Below are 21,177 nucleotides of genomic sequence, written 5' to 3' on the forward strand. Positions count from 1 at the left end.
CATAAGTATCAAGCCGCGAAAAATACCGAAAATGAGAGTATGAGGAGAAAAAAATCTGTTCGGGATATACAATACCGTTCGCAAAATCCTTCTGTCGGTGGGGGCATGTTAACCGGACGAGAAAAACAGGGTGAAAACAAAAAAAGAGAACGGACCGCCAATGTTTTGCGAACGGGAGAAAGGAGGTGCGCACGCGGTCGCGTCGCGGCCCAGTGTTCCAACGTAACTTTTGCACTTATTTACGCACAGTGTGTCTCACAGGGCTGTTTGCATTTTTTCCTCCCTACCTCGTCTTTTGCTTCCTCTTCCTCACATCGGCGCTGTTTAATTGAGACGCCGTCAGGGTGCGTACTCTTGCGGTTTTGGTTTTTTGAACGCATTGTTGTTTTTTTTCTCTCCTCCGACAGTGTTTTCACTATGATGCAATTCGATTTAATCGACGTCTATTAGAAGGAAAGTAAAGGAGAAGTTGCAAACTGTTGCGGTTGCAAAAGCCCCTCCTTGAACTTTCTTTTCTGTCTGTGTCTCTCTTTCTTTTCCCAGGACCATCACACTCTCGCCGCCTAAGCTAATAGTTTTTTCAACTTTCTGCTGCTATATTTAGTATGCTAAACAGCAACCAAAAGCTCTGCATAAGAGTTGTTGACGCAAATGAAGCTTATTTTCTAATACAACAACAAAACCCCAGATACATTGTTCCTAATCTCCTACGTGAACTCTTTTAAAGTGCAAGTAGCGAGGCAAAATAGTATACGGGAGCAAGAGGAGTGGCGCCGAGAGAAAATAAGATATATTTTGTTGTCGTCCTTCATCTATTCATTGGCATCTGCAATATCTCTGCGCTTCCGTCAACACTAAAATCCCCATCTTAAGCACACACCCCTTTTCGGGAAGAGTTGAAATTGAATAATGCGATTGCTCTGATCATTTCACAGATTTTTCTTCCGTTCTTGCTTGTTAATCGTATAAACGTACGAAATTTGAGCTTTATTAACATTTCGTTTTTACAGTGATGGACCGAGACTTCGGGTTGGGAGGTTTAGGCCTCAATGACACTCCGAAGATGCCTTCGAAGCTGGTTCCATCTCCACGCCAGCCACCATTGGTACCACCGACCATCCGTGGCAACAGCCACAACGTGCAGACGTTGTTGGAGCAAGCCGAAAAGAACTCTGGAGCTCTCACGATCCACGGTATGAAGTTTAAAACTTTTCTCACATTTTCAAACGCAAAGTTTTAGGTGTCACACACAAAGCTGAGATCAAAGAGTTGGATTTCATGGAAGATATTGGACACGGAAGCTGCGGTACTGTAACCAAATGCAGTTATAAGAGTTTCACGATGGCTGTGAAGACTATGCCGCGTACAACGAACAGTTATGAGATGTCCCGTATTCTCATGGATCTTGATGTTATCTGCATCTCTTTCGACTGTCCGTACATTGTCCGTTGTTACGGCTACTTCATCACTACGGTAAGCTAACTTCGAAGGCATTCTTCAACTACATAATCCAACTTATTTTCAGTACGACGTCCGTGTGTGTATGGAGTGTATGGCTACATGTCTTGATCGTCTGCTCGATCGCATCAAAAAGCCATTTCCAGAAAGAATTATCGGCAAGCTTAGCATCAGTATTATCAAGGCTCTGCATTACCTCAAAACAAAGCATGTAAGTGTCAAACATAAATACGTATTAGGGAGCACTTAAGCGAAAAAAGCTCATCAATCATCCTTACTAATCCGTTCTTATTGTTTCCAGCAAATCATGCATCGCGATGTCAAGCCATCCAACATCCTGCTCGATTGGAGTGGTGTCATCAAGCTCTGCGACTTTGGAATCGCTGGGCGCCTGATCGAGTCGAGAGCTCATTCGAAGACCGCTGGATGTCCGTTGTACATGGGACCAGAGCGCCTCGACCCGAACAATGATGACTCGTACGACATCAGAAGTGATGTGTGGTCGTTGGGACTCACGTTGGTCGAGTTGGCCACCGGACGCTACCCATTCGGTGGTTCGGAGTTCGAAATGATGTCCAAGATTATCCACGACGAACCACCACGTTTGGATCCCGTAAGTGAAAGGGTGTCTGAAATTAGATGGCTAGATGGCAGGAAAATAAAAATTATCTTACCAGGAAACATACCATTATTCTATTTTCAGACCATGTTCTCGGCTGAATTCTGCGACATCGTGACGTGCTGCCTCCAGCGTGACCCAACAAAACGCATGAACTACGACCAGCTTCTTCAGCACCCGTTCATCTTGAAGCACGAAGGGGTCGACACCGATGTTGAGGAGTGGTTTGCTGATGTCATGTGCGACAGCGAATAGGCATTGTTTGTTTTGTGATCCTTCCAATTGTGATACCAAAAACCGTCTCTTTCAAACACTTTCTAATTCTGGTCAAACATTGAGCTTGAGCTCTCTCCCACTTTGCAGTTTTAAATTTTTTTTTGCTACTCAAACAATTCTCTTCTTTTTTCACTTTTTTCTCAATTACGGATTATTCTATTGTACCTTTGTTTTCTTTTAAAACATTGAAAAAACAACAACAACCCATCTCTCGCACCCTAAGTCTCACCCGCAATCCCGTCAACTAAACTTCATTAAGTATCCCGGATGTATAGAAAAACGTTCTAGGACTTTCATTGATTGTATATTTCGATGTGTCTTCTCCATAAGAAAACTAAGCCATCCTAATCTAATCTCTCTGGTTGAGATTACTGTGGACATTCAAAAATGTGATTACGAATTACTCAACGGATGTTTTTTTTTGCGATATAGTCAATTTTTCTTTTGGGTGTCTTTAACCTATGAATCGTTTTGTGCAATTTTTATATTTCATGTTATGAATAAATACATTGAAATTTTCAAAATACATTTTTCTTATTTGTGATCTAGAGTAAAACCTATAATAGAAAGGACACCGAACTTTTAACTTTGAGCTAGCACTTCTCGGTTTGTGTCGAGGACATGAAAAAGTTGTTAACTAATGTATTATTCATCATAATATCAGAAATTTGTTGTCAGTTGACACATTTTTGAAACATTTCACAGGAATTGAAATAATTGACCTCAAACTTAACAGTGCGGGGACCCTTTTTCTACACTCAAATTTGTGAGAAAAGTGTAAGGAAAAAGTACAAGTAGAACGGAAAAAGCGGAAGGAAAAATAAATCAATCAATGAAAAGTTGATAACACCGAAAACACCTGCCCTATGAAAAGAGATGCTTACTCAACAAAAGGATTCTCGCTCTGTCATACACTTCCGCAGGAAGGAGCCCTCTCAATATTATTGGGTATTCGCCCCTCCTCGATTGTCATGGTAACCAAAGGGACTCGAGGTGCTGGCTAGTGTTCCCCTCCCTCGTCACGCCCGCCCGTCCGTCTTCCGCAAGGGCCTCAATTCATTTCCGTGAGCTACTGCATACCTCTTCAACCTACTACCTTATTTCTATTGAGCAGCATGTCTCTGTCTATAAAAGGTAGATGTTTTCTTTGATTATATGATTTTTACTATATTTTCAGGAAAAGCAGCTCATATTGCTCCAAGGCGACGGCTAAGCCAAGGAAGATCTGATCCGGTTAAAATAGATCAAACTAGATCGCAGACAAGCCACGGTAGAATTGATCAAAGTACTTGCAAGCAACCCGTGTAAGTTTTCATTAGCTTAAAATCACTTCTTAGAATGTACGGAATAAACAAGCAACTTTTTTGCAGCCATAATGCTACCGACCATGAAGCCAATGAGATTTCCAATCTTGCTGACCAATATGCGCAAAGTCTTCAGCAACAAATACAACTTTTGCAGATCGAAAACACTTTTTTGTAAGTGCAATAAAAACAACCAGAAATCAGAGTGGGAAGATTTTTAGAAAACAACAATCCCAGAAGGAGGAAGAAGCAGCAGCAGGGGAAAGGATTAGGCAGCAAGAGCTAGAGGAAGAGCGGTATCGGGAGGAACAGTTTCAAAGAGAACGGGATAGGGAACGGGAGATTCACGTTCGCGAAATGGAAGAAATGCAACAACGGCGCTCGTCAACAGCATCACAGAGAGATCAGTCGCGTCGTGGCACTACCACAAAGATTTTGGCAAGAGGAAATGAGGTGAAAATAGAATAGTTAGTTTATTGTGAAAAACAGGAAAAAATGATTCAGGTGTCGTTGAATGGAGAGACGTGGTGTCAACTTCCGTCGTACCATCCACCGATTCCAGCTATCATCAGTGACCGGTCTCAGTTTTCGCAACGGCTTGCGAGAGAAAGAGTGAGTCTAGTAGTAGTGAATGGGAGGAGAAAGAAGGAGAGTGATAATTATAGGAAATAGAAGAGAATTTAGGAATCGATGTTAGTACAACTAGACAGGAATTATCACGTGTGGAGCTCTTTTAGAGCTCAGAATAAAATGTTTATTGATCAGTAAGCAAAGTTTAGGATTAATGTGGCTTGATTTGGTGATGTGATGCAGCATTTGCAAGAAGTGTGACAATGAAAAAAGTGAAAAATGTCTATGAAATTAAAGAAGGAATGTCTGTGACTATAATGAATTTTGTATGAATTTTCGATTTTTCTTCGTAAATTAGGCAAGAATAGAATGAAAAGTGAAAAAAACATTTTTTATCTTAAATCATAGTTTTAGAAAGAGCGGCTCCTCAAGTATACGGTTTTTTTTGTGAAATTTCGGGTTTTATGCTACATTTAATTACAAAAAAGATATATAACGTAAAAAACTATCATACAGCGCCACCCGAATCGCTAACTGTGAGTTTATATATCTCATTCTTTGGGAATGATATCAAGAACTAGTCACCTGATGTAATGTTTATCATAACATCACCAATATTTCATCAGTTGATAAATTTTTATTATCTTTCATGGGAACCGAGATAATTGAGGTTAAAGTGCACATATAGGGTGTGTTTCTATTATAGAACGTAAGTATTTAAATGTCGACTAACAATTTTCATTAGAAATTGTATCTCAATTGTCTCAGTTTATTACAGAGCTACGATTCCTACGTGCGCGACCGACGTGAATATAGTGTGCCATGTTACCCGCGTTCTCGACACGCGAGCTCTATGAGGTTAGTCATATTCCAATTAGTCACACATCCTCTCATTTGCTTCCGTATTCAGAGAGCGCTCATTCGTTATGAGTCAGACATTGGAACGAGAGGAGTCTTTGATAGAGACGTTAGAGGACGCCTATGAAGTGAGAAAACATTCATTTGAGATTGTGCAAGAACTTACGAATTTCAGAGAAATACATTGCTAGAGAAGGAAATCAGTGCTAACAAGGAAAAAGAGATTGACTTGGAAAAAGTTATTGAAACACTGTCGATGAGGATGGAAGAGTTTGAAGAGGAAAAACGGAAAGAAATTAGTAGTGATGAGAGATACTTAAAACGGAGAAAGCAATGACTAACTTGCAGACGCAATGCTGACTGAGAAAAAGGGTCTGCTAGAAGAACTTCTAGACATGCAGAAACGAATCGATGAGCTTGCTCCGGCGTGTGCAGAGAAAGAGCTTCATATTGTGGCGGCCGATAATGAGAAACTCGATCTAACGAAACGGCTCAGACATGCGAATACTGATATTTCACACCTTCAGGTGATCAGAGAAAAAAATTTATCTGTCTCGTCTCTCATGACTCCTTTTTTATTTGCAGTCAAGCGTAATGCACCTTCAAGAAGATGTTTCCAAGAAAGACAGCGAAATAAGCGCTCTCTCCGCAGAAATTGGATATTTGAAGGGAAGAATAGTGCTGTTCGAAGCGGATATACGTGATTTGAGACTCAAAGATTCTGACAACCAGGTATGAAAAAAGAGTCACGCGGGAGGTGTTACATATAATTTATATTTTTAGGACAGAATAAGAACTTTCACACAACAATCACGAGAATTTGAGCTGACCAGAATCAATGACAAAAAGCTCATTGATAAGGTAACAGACTCTATTATAGTTGAAATTAGCAGGATATATTTTTAGGTCATGGAAGAAAACTCGGTGTTAATCAAGGAAAATGCAAAAATATCCACTGAACTGAGTCGCCTGGAGAGCTTGGACCTCAAAGTGAAGCAACAGGAAATTGCAGAGGCTCACGCAAATAGTGAACTCGTCACAGAACTCAAGGCTGCGCTCCAATTAGAAAAAAGTTCAACGCACAGCATGCAGAATCGAGTGGAAATAATGAGACAAAAATGCGAAGAGCTGGAGAGAACGGTTAGAAAAAAAGATATGCAGAGAGATTACCATCATTAATTCTCCTTTTATTCAGATTCTTGACAGAGACAGAACTGAAGATGAGAACATCGCGGAACGGAGCCGAGTGGAGAAGGAGCTTAACGCTCTACATGCTCTTTCCAAGTCCCTTTCGGCGGAGAACAAAATGCTGAGAGAGGAGAAATTAAGCAATGAGGAGATTATAGATGAGCTTAAAGGAAAAGTGAGGGCCGTTTTGTACGCGACAAGAGAAAATTAATGGATTTCGTTTCAGATCCGCGCACTCGAGCAGAGTATCAAGTCGGCACAAGGGTTATATCAGGAGAAAGAGAGGATGAGTGCGGAGAGAATTCAGGAATTGCAGCAAGATGCGTCGAAAAAGCATCAAAAGTATTTGGAGTTTGAAGAGATTTCCAAAACCTTGCAGCAAATCACCTCTTTGCTTCCAGCAAAAACGTCCAGCATGACTCAGCTCTCTCCGCAAAGTGCACCGAGAGATTGCTCAAATAGAAACCACTTTGTTGAAAGAATGAACAAGTAAACGTCTCCATTCATGTTTTGTGTCCCAAAAACAATCAGATGTTGTGAATTTTCTCATAAATTACTTATTTTCACCATAAAACATTAATAAATCATTAAAGATTATTCGAAACAGTAGTTGAACACAGAAAATGGGCTTCTATTGTATTAAACACGATAAGAGTGTGAAACTGAAAAAATAGTTATCTCTCTGAAAGAATTTCATTCTCTACACTAATCCAAATTATTTTAGATTTTACCAAAAATAGAGATCTGACGACTTTTGATGATTCGAAGTACTTGGATTTTGTGAATTTTTGAAAATTACTTTCGTACAGTTTCATTTGAAGCCAAACATGGAATGATATTTTTGAAAATGGACCGTTTTCTCACTCAAAAAAAAGAAAAACTCTCTGACTTGTAACTTTGAGCCAATTTATCTCGGCACCTGTCAAGGATACAAAAGATTTGTCAAATCAGTTGATATGTTTTTTCTATCTTTTACAGTACCGAGATTAATTGATTTGACTCAGAGTTGGAGGTGTGAGGGCATCCCTTTTATTACAGGTTTTACGATAGTCTGGTACGAATTTTTGGGGTTGTGGAATAGACACCAGTGCTTTTTCCAAAATTCCTAATCAAACCCAAAAATAACGATATTTTTAGGTTACGGTAGTTTCCGCTATGGAAACCTTTGGCCACGGCTATCGATGTTTCTTTTCCACAGCTTTACTATTATTTGTAACATCATAATATTTATAATTCCATGCTGAATGTTGAATCAAACTTACGGAAGCTGAATAAATTGTTCTTTTTCTGAAAGTACTCAATTGTCTACAATAATCCAAATAATTTTTGATTCTCCAAAAATTGAGATCTAACGATGTTTGATGATTCAATGAATTTTGATTTTTTGGATTTTAAAAAATATTGTTATACGGTTTCATCTGAAGCCAAGAATACAATAACATTTTCTATTCTTCAAAATGTGTCGCTTTTGCATTCAACTATAAAAATAGTTTTCCACATACACTGATGTTGAATATCAGTTCCCCACAAGTTTTCGCAAGTGTTCCCAACCGATAAAAACGTTTCAAACTTTTTTTTCAACTTTCTTCCATTAAACCAGAAACTTTGTTTTTTTTCCATTTCCCCAAAAACTTCTCAAGTCGAAAACTGTACAAAAGTACTTGAACCAGTTTTTTTTCTCTCTCTCTCTCTCTCTTTCAACTCAGTTTTAAAAAGTGACAAAGATCTTTCCGCAGGACATTTTTTCTCATAATCTTGTTCTCTTTTTATCAGATCCTTCTTTTGTTTCCAAACACACAAGGAAATTGAAATGAAACGAATTAAATTTGAAATTTCCGAGATTTTCCTTCTCTCTTCTTATTTCCCTCTCTAGGTCAAACTAATTGTACAAATCTCTTCTCACTATCTCTTTGTTTTTCAATCTACTATATCCCGATTATCCTGTGCAATCAGATCGCAGCTGTCCTCTTCCATCTCCTCTTTTTTCTACCAAATGCTAATAAATTGTATGTTGAACCCTTTTCTGCCTCCCTTCACGTTTTCTTCATTGGTTTCTCACTCTCGCCACACAAAACTAGCAAGAGGTTTAGAGAAGATTCGGGGACTAGGACACCAGCTAGCGCGCATTTGTTCGGCCGCAGGCCTTCACTCGTCCCGGCCGCCGGGTGCAGTTGAAAACGAAGTGAAGACCGACGACTCACACACTCGCATCTCCTCCTCTTCTTCGTCGCCCTTCTCGTTTTCCATTCATAGTCTCGACTCTGTCGCTGTGTCGTTATTTCAACGCTTCTAGAATATTTGAGAGGATCGACGCGACAACAACGTGTGTTTTCAACACTTGTCCTTCTTGCTCCGAGGACCGTCGACGCACATGAAACGGGTGCTCCGTCGCGCCGCACCAAAGCACGCGAGCACACTGTTTAAGGTCATTTGCATTTTGGTTTTATGCTCCTTCATCTTCTATCTACGCTCGGAGGATCGTGAACTTCGAAATGTAAGTTTCAGTATTAAAAATTTTGGGCCCAGAGGTCTCGGATTTAATCTAAAAACGTAAAATATTTTTTAGGATTCTATCATCCACGCTCCAGGTTCAAGTTCCAGTAATGAGGAGGAGATTCTAAAAAGAGTAATATTTTCTTCCACCTGTTCCAAAGAAAACCCAAAATTTCAGAATATGAGCAATGACACAACCTTTGTTGCAGCCGTCCTAGTATTTTGTGCCACTAGACCAGATGCTCTTAGAAATCATTTATCACAAATTTTAGCGTAAGTCCTTCACTTTTTTCTTCGAATACTTTTGTTTCACCTGCTGTTTTTAGCCAGCGACCATCACAATTCCAATATCATGTCATCATTAGCCAAGATGGTAACAAGACCGCTGTCTCCCAAGTCGCTCAACGTTTCGTCAAAGATTTCAAGAACGTAACACACATTCAAGTGAGTTTTTTCCACATATGTTATCCATCATAAACTTTCCATCATAAACTTTTCTATTCCATTCTCTCAGCATGAGAAGACGGAAATCAAAAAGCGGAACAACTACCCAGCAATCTCGGCGCATTACAAATGGGCCCTGGACAAGGTCTTTAAAGAGTTCCGTTATGATCATGTCATTGTGACTGAAGGTTAGTGGTTATACGAATGGCAGCTCCATTACCTCCAATCGGAAGGAAACTGAAAGTCATGATGATCATGTTTTTTCCTTTCAGACGACCTTGACATAGGTAACGATTTCTTCTCGTATTTTCATTGGGGGAAACAAGTTCTCAAGAGTGACGACACTATTTGGTTAGTTGTATATACTTTTTTGCTTTTATTATTACAGGAAACGTATAAAATATACAATTTCCATATTCTTCAGGTGTGTGTCTGCATGGAATGACAATGGAGGTAGTTCTATCATTGATACTGAGCGAGGAGACTTGGTGTGGAGGACTGATTTCTTTCCGGGATTGGGATGGATGCTCTCGAGGGAGCTATGGGAAGAACTTTCTCCAGGGTTTCCGGTAGCTTATTGGGATGATTGGATGAGAAAACCTGAAATTCGAAAAAGCCGGTCATGTATCCGTCCGGAAATTAGTAGGACCTCTCATAACATGAAGTTGGCTGGAAAAGGATCAAGCGGGTGAGTAGCCGAAATACGAGAAGTTTGGCTTGCTAAGTTAGATGAGAAATATCATATTTTTTGTTAAGAGAAGCTAATGAGCCATGTTCAAATTTCAGTGGGATGTTCAAAGACTATCTGAGCAAAATCAGTGCATCGAGCTCTAACATTGACTTCTCCCTCCTTCCTACTAAAATTGTGCAGAAAGAGTCGTATGACAAGCGGTTGATTGAAGAAATTGAGGTATTGCAACTCCTTCTTATAGAAATTCGTATAATTGTACATTTAGAATGCGCGACCCATCGACCTGGAGAACGCGACGACTAGCATGGAGAAAACCTACAATTACAAGTGGGAAACCCTTGTTTTTTTCTCTAATTTTGCATTGTTTTTAGAATTGCATATAAAAACATTAGGGACTGGCATAAATACGCTGCCAAGTTCAAGCTGATGACAGATATTCGGGTGAGAACTGGTTTTTTTTTTGAAAATCCCACAAATGCTTAATTTAAGGGAGGAATGCAAAGGACTGCCTACTATGGAGTTGTCACCCTGATGTACAAAAATTTTCGAGTGTTTGTAGTTCCTGAGTCCACATACCAGAAACCGTCAGAACTTGCCAATTATGTTTATGACTCAGATTGGGACAAACAAAATCGCTTTGTAGAGTTTGAAGCCTACTACTGTACCACTAAAAAGTTGGTTTTTCTTATTACAGTCTTTTCTAAAAATCTAATTTCAGGTACACTGGAAAATGTGATCCGCACAGTCTCGAGATGATTGCGTTTTTCAAGCGGAAAGGATGGAAGAAACGGCTGGATGATTGGGGCGAGATGATAGTTGTTTAGTGAACAAAACGAGGTAAAGGCACGCACATCGACAAATATATTGGAATGAATCATGTTATGGTCAGACGGGAAGAAGGGAAGAATACAAACAAGCTCCTCTCTTTTTACTCCATAGTTGTGAATCACACAAGCTATTTTTCATGAGCTCCAACATTCTTTTGGTTCTATTCTTATTTTTAATTACAAAAAGCGTCCATGGCTATGTTAATTGCGTTAACTCATTCAATGGGCGCTCTTTTGGAGTGGCACAATGCGCAACAAACTATTGCAAAAAGTATACGGGGGGCAGTGGAATTGTAAGTAGACGGAATAGTTAGTATGTCTGGGTCATTTCTATCAAAAATTTTGCAGGTTCAATTGTCATGCGACGATACGGGTGATTGTCAGCGCTCCTTCGAGAGAACATTTATCGGACCAGTCCAAATGTATGCTTGTATGTCGGACCAATCTACACGCCAAACTTGCTGTTGTAACTATGATTTCTGTAATGGTGCTTCTTCTTTAAAATCCCATAATATTTATTTAATTTCAATTTTTACGCTTCTAATTTATTCATTCCATGGCTTTCTTCCTCATTTGCCTCTGCTCTAGATTGTTTTTGCTTAGCTTTTGCATCTTTCAGTTTTTCCACAATATCATTGATATGCCTATCCTTGGTCTCCGGTAGATATAATATCAGCATTAGTATGCACACAGCTCCCGGTATCACAAAGAAAATGACCAATGTAATGGGACCTGAAATGTTTTGTTATTTTTATCTAACACGCTTGTTTTCACTTTATAGGTATTTAATAAAACTTTCATATCTCTTACCAATTGTTTTGTAGAGAGGGAATGTAAGGAATGAGAGGATCAAGGCTACAGTATGATTGAGTCCAAGTACCAAGGATTGGGAAACTGCTCTGAAGTTGATTGGAACTAATTCAGATGTGATAAACCAAGCAATTGGTCCCATAGCGACACTGAAAAAGTGTTCTATTGCAAAATAAAGTAACCCTGAAGTACCTGTAAGACCCTCCATGGAGAATGAGGCAAACTATGCATCCATAAGCTAAAGGCTGCCAGTAGATTGACAAAATAGCACTCAATGCAAATCCGAGAATCGCAAAGATGTTGATTGTAGCTGTTCCTATCAGCAACCATCTCCGAGAAAATTTCTCTACAATAAACATTCCGACTATCGTGCACAAAGTACTGGAAACATTAAAATAAATTCCGAAATTTATATGTAACAACAATACCTAAAGAATAGCATGAATGTCGATGCACTTTCCGATATCTCATAGGAAAATCCAGCGTCCATCAGAAAATCAGTCGAATAGAAGACCACTGGCCATACAGAAGCCGTCAGTTGCATTGTAGCAAATCCAAGTAAAAATCCGCGGCGGACAGGTTGGTTGGAAATAATATCAAAAATTGATCCATGTCTTTGATTTTGCATTTCCTCTCTTTCCATTTTCAGATCATTTAAAACGTTTGCCTTCTCTTCTCCATCTTGAATATTCTGATAGAATTTCAGCGCTCTGCCAGCTTCTGTAGCATCATTCTTTTTGAGAAATAAGTACTTAGGCGACTCTTTCAAAAATACTGAAAGGAAACAAGCAATCGAAGATGGAACTATGGAGACTCTAAAACACTTGATTTATTTTTCTCTCTAAAATTGCATCAATTTACGCAATGAGTCCCACTAGATTCTGTCCCAGGATAGATTGCATTCCCAAAAGTCCACCGATAAGATTAGTGAGAACAAATGCCATCTCCGCATTGAACGAGATCAATCCCTTCATATGATTCGGTGAGCTCTCCTACAATATATATATATATATATATATATCATTCATAAAAAATCATCTCCAATGTACTTTGCCCAATGTGGTTTTTGCTGTCTATCATGGGAAACAGCTTCTCTTCTCTCTCATTTTTCATTCTGGCCTCTTTTTCGAAATGCATTTCATGTCGGATGAGCTTTTTATGACCGTCCATGAGCTTCTGGTGCATGCCATTAGTGAAATGAAAAAAAAGGGAAAAGAGCGAGAAGAGAAGAGCTTCTGTTTCAATTTCTCGGAAAAAGGGAAAAATGGAGAAATCCAATGTTTACCGAAACCCACTTGGAAGAGTAAAATGAGTCCATTCATAGAAATAGCTGAAGAGAGGGACATTACTAGTCTTGAAAATCCAAACATCATTGACATTTTGAGAATTATTGAGAACAACGCAATTAAAGCAGACAGCAAATTTCCACATGTTCCCAGAAACAAGGTCCCTGAAAATCAAAGATTGGATTTGTCTGTAAACAATTCAATTCACATTTTCTCCCAATTCTATCCGCAATACTGGCAGAAATTATGCTTCCGGTCGCAAATCCAATAAAATAAACAGCTAGTAGAGCGGACCATGCCCATTCGAATTCACTTTTTGACATTGTCATGGGATCCTCAGACGATTGGTTCAGGAAAAGCCGAAAACTCCCAATAGCTGTGTTTGGGTACGCATTTGTATAGCCCATCTGTAGAAAACTATTTTACCGGATGATTTTAATTATAGGTTTACCTGAAATATAGCTGTTACTGCTAACAGTGCAGATAATGCCAGTAATCTCCAGTTTATATCGTGCATCTTCTGGAAAAAAGAAATTTTCAGAATCGTAAAGCTTAGGAAGAAAGAAAAATTCGAAATTCTAGAATGAAGGAAGGCACATCACCAATAGCAACCCAGAGATGAGAGAACAATAATAGAAGCTCAGTGACGTCAAAGAATAATTTTTCCCAGAGGGTAGTGGAAGGAAGGGAATTTTTTCTCAGAAAATGTTATCAATCGAAAATTTAATCAAAATTTTTCTCACCAAATTAAATTCAATATATGATATCACAGATCACATATGAACTGTGATGGCTGGCGGTAGAAATAAACGTTGTCTGTGTTTCTTGTAACAAGAAGAAGGTTTTTTTCATCTTCAAAAGGCGAAGAGATGATGCAAATACCTTTTACGTACCTTGCCAACCAGCACATCTGCCTTCTCAAAGTGCAGAGTAAACACAAAAAGTGCATGGGAACCAAAGGGAAATCAATACACTAACGGACCACGCTGTGTTCATTGCATCATTTTATTGCGAAATTTAAAAGAGGGAGAGAATAAGGAACAAGGGGAAAATAAAGAAGAATGCCAATTAGAAACATTTGTCCTGAGCTTCGAAGACGCTCGACTTGTCAACATTTTCAATGGCATGAGCGAAGGTGTTGTCTCCGAATACCACGAATTGCATAGTCTGGAATATAAGAATGAGAAAATATCCGAAAATCCACATTTTGTAGTGTATAAATGAGATTATTTACTCTACCCTCACTTTCCCCCTTGCCACTTTTAATCTCATATTTCTTGTTTGAAAGTCCAAAAGATAACAAATCAATTTAACCCTTCGAGGAAGTGGCGTATTGTGCTGTCTGATAAGATCATTACTACAAAATGCGGTTTTCTTTTTTCTTGCCTTCGAACAACGATGTTTTTGTTGATTTTTTTCACACTTCTCACCTGAACATCGGAGCAACTGAAGGTCAAGGTGCTGTTGGTATCTTGGTCAGTCTGAAATTCCCAAGAATTATTATGTGTAAAAAATAAGAAATAGAGATCTTACATCACGGCCGAAGAGTCCGTTAACCACTCCAACTTGGTGCCATTTGTTCTCCTCCTCATTGATGATACACTCGAGTGGAGCTCCAATGTCATCCTACAGGTATCAAATTTGAGTGAAAAAAATTGCTTTTAAAGACAATTCTCACCCAGCAAAGACGTCCTGTAGAGTTGGCATTGATTTCCGAGAACATGAGGTTATCCTCGTCCGCGCGGACGTCGAGTTCCAAGACTTGAACATCAGTGGAGGTGGCGAACTTCTCGACTGAAAAATATATACTTTTTTTTGGTTCATGGGATCATTACTCACCATCATCGTTGGTTTTGAAAGCGACCACTCTGCATCTGGAGTCCTGAAGCTGCTTTGGCTTGATGTTTTGGTAGGTGGCCTCCGTTAAGCTTGGCTTGAAGTTCAAGCGAGCCACTCTTGGTGGGTGGGGCTCCTTGTCGCAGAACTGAAACCTTTTTTTAATAATTTCTGAACATGGTGTTAGTTTCTTACGTGCTCATCGTCAACCGCATCGATTTTCATTAGCGCCAATCCTTCATCAATTCTGACGGCGAGCATTGCCTTGTTCATGATGTCGAGCGAGTCCTTCTTCGAAATGATGGCTTGAGCAGCGGTGTTCCTTCAAAAATGCAAATACAATTTGTAAAATATTGATGAAAACTCACTTTCTGTCTTCTGGGAAACACTTTGAGCTGGTCAACACGACGGATGGGGACAGAAGGGATCCAGTGCAAGTGGATATTTCTCCGGTTTTCACGTCTTTAGTGAGAACCTGTACTAATTATGATCATGAAGCAAAGAAAAATCTGAAACAGTTACCTTGACCAAATACTGATGACGATTCCATTTCGCTGTATCAGCCAAATACATAGACAGCGCAAACGCGACAAGCGAAGCAGCAACGACCGTTGTCCGGAACATTTTTCGATCGAATGATTTTGATTGGAGCCAAGATTCAGCGCTGAGAGCAGCGGTTTACACTTTTGTGTCCGCTTTCAGCAAAAAAAAAGTTATCGGATGTTGCACATGCATTCCTCAACACACCCCCACACATCAATCAAATAAAAGCGATTTTTATTTTGAGAACCAGAAAAAAATCCATGAGAAACAAAACGCTCGATGTTGCGATGGATCAGAAGATCTTGACCGCTCGAGCCACATTTTAGAAGTGAAAGCAAATCAGAAATTTATAAAGATACCCAGAATGTTGTGAATATCATAATGATCAAGTTGACTTTGGTGTGTCAGGAGGAAAAAAAGATAATATAAATAAATAAATAAATGAAGTGATAAGGTATGTGAGAAGATTAAAGTTCAGTGTGAGTGTCTTCTTCAGGATCGGAAATCACATTTTCAGAACGGGAGTTTCCAGAGATGACCTCTCGGATCTCGTCATCGTATGTTTTCCATTCTCCGATGATTCTGGTAGCAGAGTCCAATTTTGGCTCCTTGGTCAGAGGGTTGTTACACTGAAATTATAATTGGTTGAATAAAAACTTCAATTTTAAGGTTTCAAACTCACCAAATCAATAGTCTTGGCATTCTTCTTACTGGCATCATCACACCATGTCTCACACCAGAGCCATTCCTGTGGGAGAGACTTGATCTTAACCTGATGGATCATGTTGTTGGGTAAGTCTTGATCCAAGTTTGCCAAACTGTTCGGGTCACCAGAGAGTCCTTGATATTGTCCACGAAGACGGTCACCAGCGGCAATTTGTCGGAACTTCTGGAGATCAATAACGTAGAGAGCACTAATATGATAGCGTCGGCCAGCGAGATGATTCGCCCAGTATCCTTGCTTCCAGAACCGGAATCCATCCATCTCCTTTCTGCTCTCACAGAACGGCACATATCCATATGGAGCGTTTCCAAGGTCAAACTTCATCAACTCCATCAAATCGGCACGAACCACTTGGTCAGCGTCCACAAAGATAACCTTTCCGACGTCAAGTGGGAAGAGCACATCAAGGAAGAGAATCTTGAATCCCCACATAATACGTTGCTTTTCCTTTTGTTGGTGAAGCCATCTTGGCCACTTGTATTCGACAAGCTCGTACTCGAAGTCATAGTGCTTGGCAAGAGTTGGAAGGGTCTCCTTGAACTGTGGGGAGAGATAGTTCTTGAGAAGCCAGAATTTGACGGGATGCTTAGTGTTCTTCATAACCGACACAATCATGATTCTCATGAAACGCTCGTACAAGTGTCCAGATGCCAAAGAGAAGACGTTGATGACCTCTTGTGGTTTTTCTTTACTGGATACTAGGCTGAAAAAAAACACGATAAATTTAAATCTACATGATGGTCATAATTCACTTGCTAAGACTGCTCCAAACTCCTTCTTCATCATCGGCCAACAAATTTCTCTCTTCCATGCCCTCTCGTTTTTCAACACGAACTCTGACAGATTTTCCAGTAAACGAATCGATGACAACTTGAAGTGTGTCATCTCCAATCTTTTCAGCTCCCACATGAGATCCAATTCTGTAGATCTCACTTGACTTTCCTTCACGAATCTCCAATTTCCATGCTCCTGGGTTTGCCTTAAGTTGGAAGTATCCGAGATTAGCCATGACGATGGTGTCAAACTGTTTGGGGTTCTTGTCAGTTCCGAGAACAAATTGAAGTCCTCTTGGTGGTTGCCCGCTCACTTCGTCAAAGCATTGTCCTTCGAGAAGGAGGTGTTGAAGAGCGAAGACAGCGACAACGTCTCCGGATGCTTGCTCCATCTTAATGTTGTCCAAATCGTACTTGGCAGAGACAGCCTCGACAATCCATGAGTCTGGAGCTTGGAGAGACAGCGTGAGAAGTTGCTTGCTGGGCAAGTTGTCGAATCTGAACAAAAATTATTTCGAGAGCTTAATATTTTCAATTATTACCTGACAACATTGGTGTTGAGCTTTCCAGTATGATCGAAGCTCAACTCTGAAGCGGCAGCATATCTGTAGAATCTCTTGAGCGGCAGCTCAGAGTGCTTGTCCTTCGGGTTCATGATCAGTTTGATATCACAGTTTGTCACTTTCTTGATCAATTGGAGAATTGTTCCCAGTTTCTGTGCTTCCAAGGTGAGTGGATCCACAACAGCAAACACATCAACAGCAGGTTTCTCAACTTCATCGGCTGGAAGAGTGACCACGCTGTGTTCATCTCCCTTGATGCTAACCCATGTTCTTTTTTGAGATGATGCATGCTTTCCAACAAGACCTCCAATAGAGAAAGCGACATTGGATCCCGCACCGTTGGCTGAAGCAAACTCCCATTTGTTGAGATGAGATGAGATGACTTCAGCTCCTCGGTTGAGAAGCATGCTTTCGAGAAGCTTGAAATCAGCAGCATCGAAGTGTTCATCTTTATCCAATGGTCCAACTTGAAGGGCGTTTCCGACCACAACACGATCTCCGGCAGAAATGCTGAGAAGGTTTTGAACGAGGGCTGCTTCGACACGAGTGCGTTCACAGTCCGTTTTCTTCTTATCCGCCAAGAATTTAGCGGTATCCATTCCTCCAACGCTGAGATCATCGAATGTCATCTTGCCGGAGAGGAAATCAGCTGCGTATTCTTCATTAGAGAGCTTGAGAATGAGACGTTTGGCTTGATCCATTGGCAAGTGTTCCAAAGCGGCACGGATGTATGAAGAGATGCTGTTGGCGCCACAACTCTTTTCCACATTTTCTGGGTTGAGAACGATTCCGACTCTGGCTTTGACAGAGTTTTTGAGAATTTGAAGCGAGTTGTAGATGAAACGACGTCCCTCAACAGACTCGGCATCGGCTACTGTCCATAAGGTAACAGGCTGAAAAAAGCAGGATTAGAAACAGTTACGAAGTATTCTTTGTACCAGGATGGCGTCGGTTGCAGCTTTCTGGAGGTATTTTGTAGTCTGAAGAAGACAAGCTGCCTTGTCAGCGTCGGAGAAGGTCTCCCATCCTTTCAACGTCTTGCAATTCTTGGATCCCAACAAATCAACGTAGACTTTCTTACTTGGAGCCGACAAAATTCTCTTATTGATTCTTGGCATGACCTCCTTCTGATCGAGCACCCAATTTCCTACGTTCATTCTGTCAGTAAGCTTTCCTTCCATAATAGCTCTTTGAATCTTTGGAGAGATCTTCATCACTTCCATCATAATAGTTTCCTCGATATTGTCGCCACGAACACCTTCCTCGTCTAGGATAAATCCATTGAGAAGAACTTTTGGTGCAGAATTGAGGCCGGTCTTTTGAAGGAACTCATACCCATGCTTGCGTCCCTTGTCATAGTCAGAGTCAGCTCCAAACACTTCCTTGAAGTTGGCATCTCCATACTTTGCTTCGAAGAACTCCTTCAAATCAGCGACAGTTGGCTCTTGGGAGCGGTATCCGTCGAGGAAGTTGTTCAAAACTTTGAGTGCCTCCGCGTTGGACGAATCGATAGCGACAAAATTGAACAAGTTGAGAAGGGCAACCCCAAGATCGTTCTCTCCGCTTGCCTTTGAGTCTTGGTTAACAGCGAAGATGTATCCGATTCTCATTGCAATGTCGTGACTATTAAACGTTTGTCCGATACGAAGGAACTTTCGGCCGTCGGAAGTGCTTGGGTCCACAACGAAGACCAAACTGAACAAGTTGCGAGCGATTGGACGGATCATTCCAGGATAGTAAGGCTGAAGCATCAGCTTCACACTGTTTCCCCATTGCTTGTACTTCTTGTCAGTGTCGAGGTTGTTAATGAACTGGAAATCGAATGGTTAGGAAAACACGATGTCAATAGCATTACTCACGAATGGGTATCCTTCTCTGTGATCGACTGCGTAGCTGGCTTTTTCTTCGTCGGAGGTGTCCATGCCAACTAGAACTGAGAGGTACTCGCGCTGTAAATTCATTAGTCAATAATCTGGTATGTCACTATTTCTAACGTTAATGCCCATGCTATGAAATCCTTCAGCTAGTTTATTCTCTTGCTTCAGCATATCAGCAAGCTTGAACAAATCCAAACTGTTGATGTCTTGGTTGATTCCATTAATGTACAAAGACGTCTCTCCAACATCAATTCCTGACTCCTCGAGTATCTTGCGATTCAGGAGAACTTCCTTGCGGAGTTTCTCGTTGACAGTGGTCTTTGCAAGTGCGCGAGCGTGGGTCGGGAAGTTTTGAGAGTACTCTTCAAGGGTTCCAAGCGCTTCGGCTGGTCCGGCATTCACGATTTTCTGAGCGGCTTGGTAGCTAAGATCTTGTAACTCCCACCTCTTCAAAGGAGTGAGCTCGTCAGATTCTTTGAGGTTGACACGGAAAGATTCGATAGCTTCCACAGAGTCCTGGTGAAGCTCCTTGAGCAGCTTAATGTTGAAACCAAAGAGATCGGTCTCATCCTCCTCGACACTTTTCTTCTCATTGCTCTCATCGACAGCCTTGTACTCGGTGTTCTTGATGGCCAGCTCGACTCCATATCCGGAAAGAGAGACTGCGTTTTGCTCGACGTGCTGTAAGAAGAGATGTTTTTAGTGGTAGAACTCTTAAGCTGGCTTACCTTAGAGAAGTGACGGAAGATAAGTCCAGTTTTTTGGCTCTTGGTGAGTTTCTGCCATGCCTTAGCAAACGAGGTGGTTCCGAGCTCTCCATAAAGAATAACGACTTTCTTTGACTTCTTGTCTCCTACAAAATGATCCGACTCCAAAACGTGACTGGCCTTCTTCGCGTCTCTGATGAGATGCTCGAATTTGTCGTAGTCACAAGAAACTTGCTCGCCGACAACAGCAAATACTGGACAGTTCTCTCCATATTCCGCAGCCATCTGAACAAGTTTTTATATTTATTAGAAACCGGACAGTGATGCTAACCTGTTGGAAAGCCTGAACTCGTGGAGAGTATTGACGAAGAGCGAGGGCAAACTTCAGAAGATCGGCCGAAGATGAAGAAATCACTTTTGCCGCTGTCTTAATGGTGTAATCGTATTTCTGCTCGTCGGTCACTGAAAAAGGGATAAATTGTATCCACGTTGGATGGTGATTCCTTACAAGTCTCCCATTTGAGCGTAGAAGCATCATTATTGATAATTTCCACAAATTTCCAAAACTGCTTATCGCCCTCTTCGGCAATGAACTCACTGCAAAATTCAATGTATTTTTTTCGACCTTTAAGGCTCAAAATCTTACCTGGCTTCCGCTAATAATGATGTAGAGTCCCAACTAGCTTTTAGTGACGTCTGAACTCCTTTTTTCTCCGCAGCGACCACCAACGCCGCTTGGCAGATGATTAATAGTGAACCAAAAAGGTTCATAACTACCTGGAAAGATGAATAAAAAATTAAGAGAGAAAAATTGAGCAAAAAAGTGGTAAATGAGCTGGAGAAAATGATTGTTTTGAATACAAAATGATTGGAAATAGAGAAATGCGCCTTATGCTGACGTAGGTTACGTGAGATGCGTCAGTGAAAATTGTTTGCGCGTTTTGCGTGCGCGCACTAAAGAGTGGGCAAAAAAGAGGGGAGAACGCGCGTTGCGTGGCACACCGTCAATTCAAACAAAAGGAATAGTTGAATGCATTAGGACAGCAGGAGGAGATGGTCCGTATGCGGACAGTGCTGATAGATGACGACAGGGGAGGGTCAACATAGATTACATAAGGACCACTCAGGTCTCAAGATCGTATCGGCGTAGGTCTTTGTTGAACAGCGATGGAGAGAATAAGAATAAAAGAACGATGAGATTCAAGTATTACAATTTTATTTCAGCAAGAATAAACGATCACAGACATCACGCTGCTGGTGGACAAGAATTTTTGGATGGTGACACAAAAGAATAGATCAACAGAGATCATTCAAAGGAAATTTTACTTAG

General features: G+C 40.7%; 6 protein-coding genes across 6 annotated transcripts; 3 read left to right on the plus strand and 3 right to left on the minus strand.

Moving 5' to 3' along the window:
• Nucleotides 1-1,093: 1,093 nt before the first annotated feature.
• Nucleotides 1,094-4,287, plus strand: Cbr-mek-1 (the record flags this gene model as incomplete). Its single annotated transcript, XM_002644999.1, has 9 exons — nt 1,094-1,193; nt 1,241-1,473; nt 1,526-1,669; nt 1,760-2,071; nt 2,162-2,316; nt 3,724-3,831; nt 3,879-3,968; nt 3,990-4,110; nt 4,162-4,287. Coding segments are annotated over 9 exons (1,389 nt in total), but the record flags the coding sequence as incomplete, so codon positions are not given.
• A 1,151-nt stretch (nt 4,288-5,438) lies between these two features.
• On the plus strand, nt 5,439-6,463 carry CBG16699 (the record flags this gene model as incomplete). The annotated part of the gene is given in 7 exon segments (XM_002645000.1): nt 5,439-5,612; nt 5,671-5,820; nt 5,825-5,863; nt 5,869-5,982; nt 5,984-5,989; nt 5,992-6,225; nt 6,281-6,463. Coding segments are annotated over 7 exon segments (900 nt in total), but the record flags the coding sequence as incomplete, so codon positions are not given.
• A 2,181-nt stretch (nt 6,464-8,644) lies between these two features.
• On the plus strand, nt 8,645-10,725 carry Cbr-gly-12 (the record flags this gene model as incomplete). Its single annotated transcript, XM_045239967.1, has 12 exons — nt 8,645-8,767; nt 8,840-8,899; nt 8,945-9,039; nt 9,093-9,210; nt 9,281-9,398; nt 9,483-9,561; nt 9,635-9,898; nt 9,997-10,120; nt 10,167-10,228; nt 10,273-10,342; nt 10,391-10,575; nt 10,620-10,725. 12 exons carry the CDS (start codon nt 8,645-8,647, stop codon nt 10,723-10,725), a joined length of 1,404 nt encoding a protein of 467 aa, XP_045096042.1.
• A 535-nt stretch (nt 10,726-11,260) lies between these two features.
• CBG16701 lies at nt 11,261-13,341 on the minus strand (the record flags this gene model as incomplete). Its single annotated transcript, XM_002645002.2, has 8 exons — nt 11,261-11,460; nt 11,539-11,687; nt 11,731-11,919; nt 11,967-12,353; nt 12,400-12,530; nt 12,834-12,988; nt 13,033-13,231; nt 13,276-13,341. 8 exons carry the CDS (start codon nt 13,339-13,341, stop codon nt 11,261-11,263), a joined length of 1,476 nt encoding a protein of 491 aa, XP_002645048.2.
• Nucleotides 13,342-13,892: 551 nt separating this feature from the next.
• CBG16702 lies at nt 13,893-15,284 on the minus strand (the record flags this gene model as incomplete). Its single annotated transcript, XM_002645003.1, has 8 exons — nt 13,893-13,991; nt 14,255-14,305; nt 14,358-14,450; nt 14,503-14,618; nt 14,664-14,808; nt 14,856-14,982; nt 15,029-15,135; nt 15,183-15,284. The coding sequence occupies 8 exons, from the start codon at nt 15,282-15,284 to the stop codon at nt 13,893-13,895; spliced, it is 840 nt and encodes a 279-aa protein (XP_002645049.1).
• A 386-nt stretch (nt 15,285-15,670) lies between these two features.
• Nucleotides 15,671-20,618, minus strand: CBG16703 (the record flags this gene model as incomplete). Its single annotated transcript, XM_045239969.1, has 10 exons — nt 15,671-15,832; nt 15,886-16,630; nt 16,680-17,198; nt 17,243-18,156; nt 18,202-19,074; nt 19,123-19,212; nt 19,258-19,821; nt 19,869-20,132; nt 20,179-20,444; nt 20,528-20,618. 10 exons carry the CDS (start codon nt 20,616-20,618, stop codon nt 15,671-15,673), a joined length of 4,488 nt encoding a protein of 1,495 aa, XP_045096043.1.
• Between the last annotated feature and the right edge of the window lie 559 nt (nt 20,619-21,177).

This window comes from Caenorhabditis briggsae, assembly GCF_000004555.2.
Source record: "Caenorhabditis briggsae complete genome, chrX, whole genome shotgun sequence".
NCBI classification, from domain to species: Eukaryota; Metazoa; Nematoda; class Chromadorea; order Rhabditida; family Rhabditidae; genus Caenorhabditis; species Caenorhabditis briggsae.